A 13,446-nucleotide genomic window follows, 5' to 3' on the forward strand; every position below is an offset into this window, starting at 1 on the left:
CTTGCTTGCAACATTAGTAAACAAGATGAAGATAGGTAGATGCACCCCAGTGCAAAAATCTCACAGGGTGGAAGCAAGGGCAGCAAAGGTAGGAAGACTTGGGTCAAGGTCCCACTTGCAAGCACGAGGCGACATGCCTACAGGTCCATGCCTAACTCTCCCCCAGAATCACCAACAATTCAGCCTGTTGAGGCACCACCTCCTTGGGAAGACTTTCCTGACAATACTTATGAGCAGGACCAAGGCTCCTTTGAGCCTTTGCAACTCCCAAAAACCATGGCAAGTTCATGTACAATGTTGGAGTGTCATTTAAACTATGGCTAAGCATTCAAAATACAGAGTCAAAATGACTACCTCAGGCAATGGCTGCCAAGGCAGGAATCATATCTACATCACCTCCTTGATCGAGAAGCTCCACCAGAAGACAGGAGATGCATCATCTGCGAACAGGATGGGGTGTACAAATGTCAAGATTGTCTTGGCGAGCCACTCTATTGCACGGGCTGTTGCAGGAGTCAACATCGTAGCAATCCTTTCCACTGGATCAGTCAATGGAATGGGCGATTCTTTGAGCGGAGTTGTCTCGCTCATGTGGGACTCATTATACACTTGGCCATGATGGCAAACAATGTCCGGAGGTCACTGATCGGTGAATTTGTTTGAAGAAGATGAACCTGAAGACCTGCTCGAGCCTGAAGATCTGCCATTTGTGTCCGGACCCGAGTTCCAGCCAAAGGAAAACACCATGGTCATTGTAGACAAGTCCGGAGTTCATCGCCTGGAGATTCGATGTTGTGAATGTCCGAATGCCATGAGTCCGGACATTCAAATGTTTCGACACAGATTTTTCCCTGCATCTTTCAACAGGCCAAAGACTGTGTTCACCTTCAGAGTGCTCAATGATTTTCTACTGGACAGCCTTGAATGCGGCACCTCGGCGATGAACTATTACAGCAAGCTCCGGCGAATGACCTCCAGCATGTTTCCACACCTTGTTCCGGTAATGCCTTACCCTCTTCATCTACTGGACATCATATTGACAAAGCACATTGCAAGGACCGATACAGAGAGCTCATGAGGGTCGCTCGACAGTGGAGGCAGTTGAAGACAATGAAATGGCATGGCTTTGGCCATCGTTCTGATAACCCGAGCACAGGAGAACTCGCATTATTTTGCCCGGCGTGTCCTCAGCCAGGGATTAATGTGCTGTTGTCAGAGGATGAATTGCTTGATGAGTGAGTCCTATTCTCAACCAATGTGGCCTCCATAATAATACTAGCGATCCAAGCTGGAAATACACCCGGTCATTTGTGATGGATGGAAATTTCAAAGCCGAACATCTGCATCCCATTAAGCCATTCGATGAAGTTTGGCTTTCCGATGGGCTTGGATTCATGGTAGGAAAGGACAGGTATAAAATGCATCTGGCAGAGGCTGCTGACATGGTGGAAAAATCAAGCTGCAACAACCACCGGGCAGTAAATCAAGCTAATGCTGCTCGGCACAAGCTGGAGTCCACCGGTATCGGGGGAGTTGCCTGTGCCAGACACGGTTGCTTTGTCCCTCACTCCATGGTGGATTTTCAGAAAGGCGAAAGGCAAGCCACATCCACCATTCCTCATTCACGAGTTAACCATGGGTCACTTGCAGACAAATGAACATGGACTACGCCCTTTGCGAGGCTTCCCGGCACAACATGGAAGGCATCACCAGGGCTGTCACCTTCTATGATATTAATTGTCAATACAACAAACACTTTCGGGTTCGGGTGGATCGAAGTCGATTTCTAGACATGGCACCACAACTAACCATCATTCCCGGAATTGGGTTGTGTTACAATAACATGTAACCGAGAACCCCTCCTACGGAGGTCATCATGACCTTAGCCCCTATCCCACCATATGCACCGTCTTGGAAGACTTACCGACTCAACGGAGACTCGTAGAGATGCCTAGAATGGCCTGGATGCCGTTAGATGACCTAGACCAGCCTAGGCAACATCTGGACGGACCTTGATGATCCTCGACCCGGATCATGAGGAAGCTCTGCCTCATGGTCAGAAGACAAGCCGCATGCCTCAGCATGCGCAGTTAGACTCAAAGGCATGCTACGCCTTGAGGACAGATAAGAGAGGCATGGTAAGCCTCATGTATAGATAATCGACCACATGGCATCAGATAAGATGCCCTTGTATAGACACACTTACAGCTACCTACCGAACGTAGTATTGGTCTGTGCACACGGACGACAGTATATAGAGCAGACAGAATCATGTATATTCCCTACTTGATTCTACTAGGTTTTCATCAGAACTTCCTCTGTGTGATCATCCCAATCACTCAGTCTAAGCCGCACCTTAAGGAAAGCCGACGCTACCTTAAGTGGAACCCCCGAACCTCTCATTCGAGAGAAGATCCCCGTCTCTCCAATAGCGAGCCCGCTATCAGATTAGGCAATCCGCCTAGGGAGAGCTCGAACTATCCTAGTCCGTAACAGTTGTGGCACATTCATGGCCATCAGGACAGCTGCTATGTCCGATATGCTTCTAACTTTATTGAAGGCATTGGTCGGATCGATGGAGAGATCATGGAGACGCTATGGGCACGGCTCAATCTGATTTCCCCTGCTGCTCGGGGAATGTCATCTCCCCACCGAAAGGAATGCCTTGATTATCAGATGAATGACTCCAATTTCTGCAAGATGATTCGCATGAAAAGGACTCTATGCGGAAATACAAGCTGGCGAGGAATGGCATCTCGGAAAGTGGAAAGGCATTCGACAGACTCGATGAAGCAGCACCCTCACATTTGAAGACAGAATGGTTAGCCAGGGAGAGGATAGCTCAGTCAAGCAGATTGAATGATCCTGCGGCGATGGATGAATATGAGATCAATATAAAAAAGGGTACGTTGAGTTCCATTGTCTCCATCGAGGTCGGAATTAATATTGCACTCAGCACCAAGCAAAAAGGAGATCGAGCTTAGATTATTAGAGGAGGGTAACGCCCGCAATGCAGCACCCTCTCGCAGATCTGTGGCGACGTGGATATCAACAGGGTTAGCAATTGAAGAGGCTCAGATTGCATTGCTCATCGAGGTCCGAAGGATCGGAAGAAGATCCACTGAGACACAGAGATTAGACATTGCCCGTCAACGCGATCGGCTCCAAGGCCAGATAGATGGATTTGCTCGGTCTGCTCTAACACATCTCGGGGAGGGATTTGATGCAGATGATGAACCTGAGGACTTGAACGTAGACATTCTAGATGATCTCGATGATGACCCGGCGGATTTCACAGAGACATCTCATACATGGACAAACTCTCCCGAGCTCACTGTAATCCCGTTGCCATCAAACCTGGGTGTTGATAGATGCAGACGATGCATGGCAGAGGATCTGATTCCCCTGGAGATGTCTCTTCGTGAAGGGCAGGCCAATGATGCCCTTCACAATCTCCGCATTTACCTTTGCAACAAGGCCATCCTGTTCCGAACAACCGTTCGGCAGGCCAAATCCCAGGCCCTGAAAACTCGAGCTTGGTCCCAGGTGACGTCGGTGCAGCAGGCAGTCTCCCTCCATGCCAGCATATATACAAAGACCAGGAAGCAAATGATGAAACTTGAGCCGGGGCAAGACCAGCTTCAGAAATACAAACCCCTGCTTCGCGAGCAACTCAAAATCAGCACTGCAGTGGGCGACCCAAATGCCCGAGGTCAACGAAATGAATCTTTGGCTTGGTTTTGGTCTGTTGAAGTCGACCTCGGGGGTCCTGATCAATCGTGGAATGAGGAATGTGAGTTCCTGCTTGCATGTCATATCCCACGGTTACCTGACTGGACCCATGCCAAGTTTACCGAGTCCATTGGCTGCGGGCAAAGGCACTACGAGATCGATGGAGGGAAGAAATGATATTGGTCAAATTGGAGATGGATTGGACATGTAAGTTCTTTTTGTGGAAAGCAACCCAATGGGGCGACCACATGCAGGAATCATTGGAGAAACGCCTTCCGGGTCACGGATGCTATGCCGGAAGGCAATCGCGAATGTATTCATTGCTCGCACAGGATGCGCAGGCAGCTTTTCAAGACCTACAAAACGTGTTGATAGAGGCTGGAGATGAATGAACATTGTTTTCTCATGAAGTCCCTTTTTCCACATACATAATTGAGGCCCGGGAATTGTCCGGGTCAGCCCATGTCGGAGTTTGAATTTCGTATCCATCCATCAGTGATTCTTATCTTCACATCTTCACCATCTTTCACTTGCATTGCCAGCGCCATAGTCCTGTATTAGCCATGCCTGCAACTCCTGCATCCACTTCTGGCACTCTGAATGCCGGAAGCCATTACCGACCCCTGAAGCTGAGCCTTGGAACTATTTCCTGCACATTGGCAATGGCTGGATCGCGGGTCCGTGCATGCATCTCTCAATATCAGACGGAAGCTGCCAACAATGGTCTATCTTCTGACCGGATAAAGTATTTTAAAGCTGGGCTGCAATGGGAGATGAATGTATGTTACCACTGCCCTGATGACTTTGTTGGTCAATGCTAAAAATTTGAGCAGACTTTTGTCACACCACTCCTGCAGTACTCAGCTTCACAGAATATCGTGTCGGTTCTTCCGGTCCCTGTCGCTTATATCCTTAAGTTGTATCCCATGCTAACCTGGAACACGGTTCCGGACGACGTCTTTTCATTCCACCTCCTTTCATTTGATGATGAGGCAATTGCAGGACATCCGTCCCGGATTGTGTTTGCATATACATGTCCATGGTGGATGGGAAACACCACAATCCCGGATCAACCATGGCAGTGGGATGAAATAATGGCTTCCTGCGTCTCTCACTACCAGTATTGGGCGGTAAGATGTTAGCTGAATTGCCTTGATTGATGACTCATCTGTTCTAGCTTAATGTTGAGGATGATGCTTTGGTTCTTCCAGAGAAGTTGAGAAACACTTCGACTCCACCACTTATGGGACTGAGGTGGATTAAAGAACGCATGGAAGCATTGATGGAGGAGCAAGATGAGGGCATCAAAGCCAAGATGGCAGAGGTGAAGATGTACACTGACATGTTAGAGAAATTGAGGAAAGGCAAAGGAGTGTAGTCCCATTCAGTGTTCATTGTATACAAGATGTAAAATATTCTATGCATTCAAAAATCTTGCACCCGAGTCCCAGAAGCCCAGGTCCCGAGTCCCGAATTTCGGAGTTCGGGGTTCGGCGACCCGGAGCTCGGCAACTGTGTTGGGTGTCAGGGTATCCGGAGCATTGGAGATAGCATGTGTCAGTATTTTGCGTTTCATGGTTCATGTTTGGCTGACACATGCGATCTCCAATGCTCCGGATACCCTGACACCCAACACAGTTGCCGAGCTCCGGGTCACCGAACCCCGAACTCCGAAATTCGGGACTCGGGACTCGGGTTTCGGGACTCGGGACTCGGAGCTCGTGACCTGGGACTCGACAGTGTTCTGAATACCGAGTCCCTGACGCCCGATTCTATAATCACGAAAGATTCCATAATCACGAAAGATGAACCATGAAACGCAGAATACTGACACATGCTATCTCCAATGCTCCGGATACCCTGACACCCAACACAGTTGCCGAGCTCCGGGTCACCGAACCCCGAACTCCGAAATTCGGGACTCGGGACTCGGGCTTCGGGACTCGGTGACCCGGAGCTCGGCAACTGTGTTGGGTGTCAGGGTATCCGGAGCATTGGAGATAGCATGTGTCAGTATTCTGCGTTTCATGGTTCATCTTTCGTGATTATGGAATCTTTCGTGATTATAGAATCGGGCGTCAGGGACTCGGTATTCAGAACACTGTCGAGTCCCAGGTCACGAGCTCCGAGTCCCGAGTCCTGAAACCCAGGTCCCGAGTCCCGAATTTCGGAGTTCGGGGTTCGGCAACCCGGAGCTCGGCAACTGTGTTGGGTGTCAGGGTATCCGGAACATTGGAGATCGCATGTGTCAGCCAAACATGAACCATGAAATGCAAAATACTGACACATGCTATCTCCAATGCTCCGCATACCCTGACACCCAACACAGTTGCCGAGCTCCGGGTTGCCGAACCCCGAACTCCGAAATTCGGGACTCGGGACCTGGGCTTCCGGGACTCGGTATTCAGAACAGTGTCGAGTCCCGAGTTCACAATGTCGGGGTTCAGGGTTTTGTCAAATGTGTACGGCAATAACAAATGTTAATTTGAGCATATTGATACATCTTCCCCCAGTCTCAAATATCAAGTGCTGAGGTCCGGGTCTCGGGACTCAGTACCCTGGCACTCGGGACTCCCATATGTCAAGTCCCAAGTTCCAATTATCGAATACTGAGGCTCGCATCCAAATTATTCAGTCCCATATATCACTTCGCAAATGCTCAAAATTGAGTATTGAGGTCCAGATAACTATTGGTACATGGTATTCATTTGTTGGAATGTATATAGGTCACAATGCATGCTCTTTGTTTGATCTTTCACACACTGTATGGACCATCCACACTAGCCCATCCACATGATGGAACACCAGCGTAAATGTGAACAGAATCCCTCATATACCATGCCCAAGCAATCCGATCCCCTTCCACATCATAAACTCCATGTCTCACAATCCTTCCGGAAAACGCAATCATACAGCCGGAATTGTACTTGAACTCCAGCTGAAGGCTTGGCATTGTCATCCGAGCATTAGAATAGTTCCCCATGGTGGTGAGAATGTCGAAGCATTCAGCAATGGACAAATGGTCTCGATGATTTGGGGTTTCCCGATTGGAAATGATGGAGAGGGTGTTAAACACCGATGCCCAGTACTGCAGGGCCTCCGGCATCTGTGGCAGATCCTTGCTTACTGCTATATGTCCTAGGTTTGACAAGGTTCACAACCCTGCCCAGTACTGCTCAGGATGCATGACTCTGAGTGCCGCGGACGCGATGGCTGCTGGCCTTGAAATGGCTTTGAGGATATTCTCGCAGGAAGGTCCCTTCAATGATGCAGATACCTCCGGATCGGACACATTCTTTGGGATTGGTGAGTATGACTGCCGGAATCACCGTCTCATCAGATCCTACCTCGTGTCCCTGTTGAAACCATGCCGGAGATAAATTGATGCATCCGGGAGTTGCCCCAACATCTTCCGAGCCCCGGTTGAACCACTTTTGATTAGTTCGCCAATTGCCATCAGCCCTTACACTTTTTTCGAGGCTTGGAGCGAGCAAATTGGTGGCTTCCCTGATTTCCTTCTGTAGGTTCCATTTGATATTCAATATCCATTGAGTAACAATGCATATTACACACCTGGGTGGTGTCGGTCAGGGCGTCTGGGAGGTACCATGCGATGATGGCACCGGATGCATCGAGAATTGTGGCAGGTTCGTCGACCAACCTTTTGCCTTCATGGCCAGGAGGACACCTCTCAAGCAACCTAGCCTCTCTCTGTTCATTATGCCCGGTGTCCTTCGGGGAGATCAATTTGCTATATCTTGCAATATCCACCTGCATCTGAACTGTCATGCAGGAATTTGAATGATAAAATGAATTTTCCGAATCTGCAGGAAGACCCACTGGGATTTTTATATGCCTTTATGAGTACATCAGCCAAGCGATCGCACACCATCACCAGATCAGTGTCTAGGTTGGGGGAAGGTATGACTGGGCCTCCTCCAGTCTTCTCTGCCTTGAATTTCTGTTCGGTATATTCCCCTGCTTCATAAGTCACAGTCAGGGCCCAAGTGCGCCAGATGTTTATACTATCAGGAGTGGAAGGGGAAGAACCGTTCATGCTGGATGTTAATCTTGGGAAATCAGACACTGAATGCTGAATGTCCGGACTTTGGTGTTAAAGGGGGTGGAGATAGAGAGGATCAGATAAGGGAGCCTGAGATAATTTTGGCTGTCAAAGATGTATTATTATCCATTGCTCAATGAAATACTACCTGATTGGAAGTGTGCTGGTCATCAGATATTCATTTGTCGACTCCCGGGTCCCGGAACTCGGAAGTCGGTACGGTTGACCCAAATTTGGGTGGTCGGAACTTGGCTTCTTGTAGGGAAACACAAGCCTCGCACCCCGGATTCCAAATTCTGCAAGACAACCTGTGCACCATCAAAGGCCATGTCAGGAGATCACCTGCTGCTCCGGGAACTCGGTAACTTTGATTTATTACCTCCTCTGAGTACGGTTGACTCACATTTTGGTGGTCGGAACTTGGCTTCTCGTAGGGCAACACAAGCTTCGCACCCCGGATTCCACATTCTGCAAGACAACCTGTGCACCATCAAAGGCCATGTCAGGAGATCACCTGCTGCTCCGGGAACTTGGTAACTTTGATTTATTACCTCCTCTGATTTGGTTGATGTACAACTACCTCAGCTCCATCATGTCTACAATTATGATACACATGGGCCCACCCATCTATATTTTATACCACCCTCGGCCCACCCGTCTAATACAACATCCCATACAACACCCTCGGCCCACCCGTCTAATTAATATGCGTCTGGGCCCACCCGTCTAATTTAATATGTGTCTGGGCCCACCCGTGAATGTGATAACAAGTACCTACCCATCTATCTCATACACATCTACCTTAATACACCCATCTGCATAATATCCAACTACCTCGGCCCACCCGTCTACCTAATATTCATGTACATCGGCCCACTCATCTACTCTATATATACCCTGCATGGGCCCACCCGTCTCCATCGGGAATAATTTGCCTCCCGGCCCATCCGTCATAGTCGAGGATATTTTTATTATGGGCCCATGGTCCGCTGGCCCGTATCATACGGGATATTATGCATGTCCGTTCCCTCGTATTATACGGAGATAGGTCACTGTAATATGTGCCTTATAAGCCTACCCATCCAGAATATCGGCGCGTGGAACCTCCTGAGACCGACATGTCTGCGATTGCAGCGGCAGACTCTGCCCAGACCCCAGCAACTCTGCCAGTACCCGATGCTGAACGACGTAAGTGGTGCATTTACGACCCAGATGTTAAACTAAACCAGCTCAGCTGTACGACGTTCGCCTCGTCTTGCTGTAAGCTCTCAAAATTCATCCAACGACTCCAGCAAGCGCAAGGTTGCCAAAACTTTGGAATCCGTCAGCAAGCGTGTCAAGACTGGCGACAACACGGAACCCGACCCGGAATCCAAGCTAGATGTGACTGTTCAAACAGGGCTATATGCTGCCAAAATGTTTGCTGCCAATGTTGCTGTCAAACATCTTGTCAATCTTGTCGTTGTCGGTGTGTTATTTGGTCTCTTCACATCGGTTATGCTCTTATCATCGTCTTTATAGATGAGATGGTCTGGGTCTGGCATTATGATCGACAGGGGACTATTCAGTGCTCCGGTATCAACTTCATCCAAGACCTCCCACGATTCATGGTGTTGTTATATGTGTTCCAACGATTCAGCCTTGTCCATTGGGGTCGAAGCACGGACTTTAAGTACGATGAGAAGAATGATTCTCACAAACTCATGATTGATGGCGTAGATCTCGAGTGTCATACGAGTCACAAAGACAGAGTGGCGCACTACGGACTCAAGGGACGCGCCACTAATGTGTTTCCTGTCACTAGCGCAAAGCTCTCCAAGGACAACCCAGAGATTGCAAAAGATGGCATGGTGGCTAAAGTCTTTTGGGCGGAGGAGCAACGCACTAGCGAGCCAGACATTTTAAAGAAGGTCTACGAGATTGCAGAAGAGCAAGATGCCGTGAAGGGCCACATTCCTCACCTACTATGGCACCACAAATTCAAGGATCTTACATCCAAAATCAGAGAAGCGCTTGGTATTTCAGAACCAGCGAAGGGTAGTCGTGTGCTCTACATCCTTGTATTCCGCAAGCTCAAGCCCATTACGGAGCTTAAAGGCACAGAGTTCTTCGACACGTGGCGGCAATGCATCATGTGTACGTGGCTCATTGTATCTGCCTCTCTCCATTGGCTGAAATGATGTGCTTTGTAGGCCATTATGCTCTCTGGCAAGCAGGAGTCTACCACTGAGATGTCAGCCCTGGTAACATGATGTGGTACCGGAACGGAACCGTCTTGATGGGTGTCTTAAACAATTACGATCTATCCTCATTGGTGACTGCGCTGGGTCCTCAGGTCAACGAGCGCACGGGGACAATACCATTCATGGCGCTTGATCTTCTCAGCAAAAAGGGCCAACGAGGCGAAGTCAAACATCTGTATCGTCATGATCTAGAGTCGTTCATGTCATATTCAGCATTAATGCCATCGTTACAAGCTGGACCTCAATCGCTAATTGGTGTCCGACAATATCACTCATAGACCAAGACAGGAAGAGATGTGGCGATGGTACAAAGTATTGTTAGGGTCCCTAAGTTTGATGTTCCCATATTCTACGAGCATGCAGGCAGCCGTTCGAATGTGTGTTCTCGAATTCAAGAGTAACATAAGCTCGCCTATTTTCTCCTAGATTTTGACCGGTTTCCCCTGGGCTGGAACTTCGGATTTAAATCGTACCAATTGCAAATACGGTCATGTCTAATGATTAGATGACTGCGCACATGCATCTGTGTCCTGTTTTGATTGGTGTGACAGTTGTCTTCGGTTCTCCATGTCCCATTGCTTTGCTGTCCCAATGATAGAGCTCTGCTCAAGACTCGCTGACCATCCCACTTGGATTTAACCTTGTCAAAAATATCTATTAAAAACATCTCCAGCCCAATTCTGCGATAGTAGGGTCCAGCTGGTACAGGATGTTAAAAGGGGATTAAAAAAATAAGGACAAGACACGAATTATTTACTACTTCCACTGAAGCCAGCACCCCTTCCTTTGCCGTTGTGGCGGCGGCTATGCGTCGTTTTCCCCAGTTTATAGCGGCTGTAAGTCGAACGAGCACGCTGTGAGGCTGTCTGGATCCAATGCCGAGCATCAGGGGCAACAAAAGTGCTATGCTCCATCACAGAGCTTCTCAGCTCCAAAAGAAATTGATGGCGAATCTGTGTGGCCAGTATACCTTTCCTAATACGCCCTGCTGTCCTCTCCTCCTCTTTTACACTGCTGATTTTGGGGTATCGGAGGTTGGCACCCTGGTCAACATACTGGAAAATTATGTGATAGAGCTGGGGGATGTTAGAGAGTGCAGCTGGAGTCATGATTTTATTTCCCTGGCCGATCATATTTTCCTCAGTGGGATGCCTAGTGACTCTCAGACGCTCGTCAAATTCTGATTTGATCTTGTCCATGGCTGGGAGCAGTGTTATGGCAGAACGCAGGCCTGTTGAAAGCGCTCACCCTGATGCAATTTCTCCAGCTCCTGCGTAGCTTGTGATGATGCCCCCCCAATCCCATGGTTATGAGGCAGGGCCCCGCTAGTTACAGATGCAGGTGGTGAAGAGCTTGGGATATCATTTGCCTGGTAGCTACGATCCAACCTTATGTCTGCACTCTGCCAGTCTGGGTCTGGATAGTCACCCTGTGAGTAGTATTCACCCGCTCCTGTAGGAGATGCAATAGCACTGCCAGCTAGAATCGTTCTGCTATTTGGCTGTGCTGCTGCTTGTACTCAAGTTATGAGCAGGAGGGTTGGAATGAGACACTAGGACCAGCAGTCTCTGACCTTCAAATGAGAACCCCTCCGAATGGCTACTGGCATTATTTCTCCCTATTTCAGCACTTTCTGCATCGCTGTTATGTGAAGTAGTAATGTCTTATCGCCTGTTAGAAGGCACTTGGTAGACAGATGGTGCAACACTCACTTTCAGTAGTTAGTTCACTGCCGCTCGTGCCACCCTGCTGAGTAGCAGGTCCCTTTGGAGAACAATTGCTATACCCAGCCCTAGGGTTAGTTTAACTGCTTCACACATACCCTGCTAGTCTCACTTACCCCAGCCTCGGAGGAGAAGGCACAGGCAGTATGGGATTGGGGGGTGACTGGAGGGCCCGGGAGGGGCTGGTGTGCGACTCTCCTGCTGCACCTCGTCGTCTGCTGCCAGAGGATCAGTACAGATGCATGAATACATATCTTTAATCTTACAGGTACTGGCTATTGAGGTGCTTTAATCTGCCTGGCGGTGGTGAAAAGATAGGAATGGGGGGCAGGAGCAGTTCTTAAGGGTAGTATACTTAGGGCACATCGGGAGGGGTTGTTGACAAGATCTCACCTTCCATGGCATCTGCACACGTTTTAGGGTATGGGACGAGCTTGAGCCGGTGGTTGAGTGAAAGAGAAAGAAAGGTGACTGGTTGGTTTTAATTTGAAATGGCTTGCTGCACTAACGGCTAGTAGTACATGCAGCAAAGTTAACATTTCCTTCACAGCACCGTTTGCTCATCTCATATTCTTTTGACAGGTCAAACTATCAAAAATCACCTCAAGAAGCACGGTCATGCGCGCAGGCAGCGTCTTGCCTTGAGCGGCGCTGGTGAACCTTTGCAAACTCAAAACGGGAGGAGTCGTAGTGTGACGATATGTGATTTTGTCAGCAGCTCAGTGGAAAAACATATGAGAGCTCGCTATGACACGTAGTGAGCGAATCCGCACATTTCAATATATGTGGGGCCGGGTTTCCTCATACACGTAGGTGCTTTTCAATGTAAAACATATTTGCGCATTTGAACGCATATACTCGCTCCCCTTGCCAGATGGTTGAAAGTGTGCGCAAATATACTAGAATAATATTAGGCACTGTAGCAACGGGGTACAAAAATGGTACAAAAAAGCTCGAAAACCCATATAGCGGCTTGAAAACATCACGCGTGCAGACAGCGGCTCGAAAACATTGTAGGAAATGCATACGTTGGATAGTGCAGGGTCGGATCGTGGTGAATCTAATAGAGATGTCCTTCGGAGACAGATTTGGTCCATGTATCGGAGGCGACCTAGTAGACGATGGTTTAGAAGGTCCATCGAGAGAGAATCAAGGACTTACGAGTGCAGCTGCTTCCTCGTCATATTTCTATCAATCAGTGTGAATCAATTAATACAACAAGAGCTTATATGACTTGTCTTTCGTTGCTTCAGCGTCAGACGCCCATAATAAGTACAAAATCCCTCTGTTGTCCCACCGATTTTAATTTGCTTGAGCCAATGAAGAGCGCATCAATTTCCGCAACGCATTAGTAAAGCAAAGTCTGAGAGAGAAAAAAGTGTACCGTCCATTCTTAGTAGGGCTCGGGCACATTTTTGAGCTCTTGCCTCCTGCCTTGGTAGCTTTGCCTTTCGGGGAAGTTGGAATTGGGTTCATCGGATGGGACAGCCACCTTTTCAGGTGGGATAGGTGGTTGGATACAGTTGGTCTACAGATTCAGTTAGGTTCTCGGAAATCTGAGATCCCTTTGATCGAACATCGCCTTTTTCGCATTCAGTATTTGACGGACGTGTTTTGAGAAGAGAAGCTACGATCAAGGGTGACTAATAATAATTTGGCCCGGCTAGGTAGCGGGCTTTGCCAC

The 13,446-nt window shown here is 48.6% G+C and overlaps 7 protein-coding genes across 7 annotated transcripts; 5 read left to right on the forward strand and 2 right to left on the reverse strand.

Annotated features, from left to right (window-relative positions):
• Positions 1-221: 221 nt before the first annotated feature.
• On the forward strand, positions 222-591 carry HD556DRAFT_1538583 (uncharacterized protein; the record flags this gene model as incomplete). The annotated part of the gene is made up of 2 exons (XM_041309694.1): positions 222-279; positions 340-591. Coding segments are annotated over exons 1-2 (255 nt in total), but the record flags the coding sequence as incomplete, so codon positions are not given.
• On the forward strand, positions 539-4,127 carry HD556DRAFT_1402141 (uncharacterized protein). Its single transcript, XM_041303844.1, has 7 exons — positions 539-1,000; positions 1,057-1,235; positions 1,289-1,597; positions 1,651-1,830; positions 2,526-2,763; positions 2,814-2,904; positions 2,957-4,127. Exons 1-7 carry the CDS (start codon positions 746-748, stop codon positions 3,907-3,909), a joined length of 2,205 nt encoding a protein of 734 aa, XP_041155801.1. The 5' UTR covers positions 539-745; the 3' UTR covers positions 3,910-4,127.
• Positions 4,128-4,295: 168 nt separating this feature from the next.
• Positions 4,296-5,110, forward strand: HD556DRAFT_1447639 (uncharacterized protein; the record flags this gene model as incomplete). Its single annotated transcript, XM_041307312.1, has 3 exons — positions 4,296-4,511; positions 4,566-4,862; positions 4,910-5,110. The coding sequence occupies 3 exons, from the start codon at positions 4,296-4,298 to the stop codon at positions 5,108-5,110; spliced, it is 714 nt and encodes a 237-aa protein (XP_041155802.1).
• A 1,776-nt stretch (positions 5,111-6,886) lies between these two features.
• HD556DRAFT_1447640 (uncharacterized protein) lies at positions 6,887-7,789 on the reverse strand (the record flags this gene model as incomplete). Its single annotated transcript, XM_041307313.1, has 4 exons — positions 6,887-7,027; positions 7,080-7,250; positions 7,306-7,514; positions 7,573-7,789. 4 exons carry the CDS (start codon positions 7,787-7,789, stop codon positions 6,887-6,889), a joined length of 738 nt encoding a protein of 245 aa, XP_041155803.1.
• Positions 7,790-8,913: 1,124 nt separating this feature from the next.
• HD556DRAFT_1311875 (uncharacterized protein) lies at positions 8,914-10,025 on the forward strand (the record flags this gene model as incomplete). Its single annotated transcript, XM_041300586.1, has 5 exons — positions 8,914-8,983; positions 9,025-9,055; positions 9,088-9,263; positions 9,317-9,931; positions 9,988-10,025. 5 exons carry the CDS (start codon positions 8,914-8,916, stop codon positions 10,023-10,025), a joined length of 930 nt encoding a protein of 309 aa, XP_041155804.1.
• Positions 10,026-10,076: 51 nt separating this feature from the next.
• HD556DRAFT_1222572 (uncharacterized protein) lies at positions 10,077-10,229 on the forward strand (the record flags this gene model as incomplete). Its single annotated transcript, XM_041296834.1, has 1 exon — positions 10,077-10,229. A coding segment is annotated over one exon (153 nt), but the record flags the coding sequence as incomplete, so codon positions are not given.
• A 558-nt stretch (positions 10,230-10,787) lies between these two features.
• On the reverse strand, positions 10,788-12,162 carry HD556DRAFT_1447642 (uncharacterized protein; the record flags this gene model as incomplete). Its single annotated transcript, XM_041307314.1, has 7 exons — positions 10,788-11,239; positions 11,287-11,547; positions 11,612-11,701; positions 11,751-11,830; positions 11,879-11,980; positions 12,029-12,101; positions 12,156-12,162. 7 exons carry the CDS (start codon positions 12,160-12,162, stop codon positions 10,788-10,790), a joined length of 1,065 nt encoding a protein of 354 aa, XP_041155806.1.
• Between the last annotated feature and the right edge of the window lie 1,284 nt (positions 12,163-13,446).

The sequence above is a fragment of the Suillus plorans genome (assembly GCF_016647745.1).
Source record: "Suillus plorans strain S12 chromosome Unknown HD556scaffold_66, whole genome shotgun sequence".
In the NCBI taxonomy this organism is placed as follows: Eukaryota; Fungi; Basidiomycota; class Agaricomycetes; order Boletales; family Suillaceae; genus Suillus; species Suillus plorans.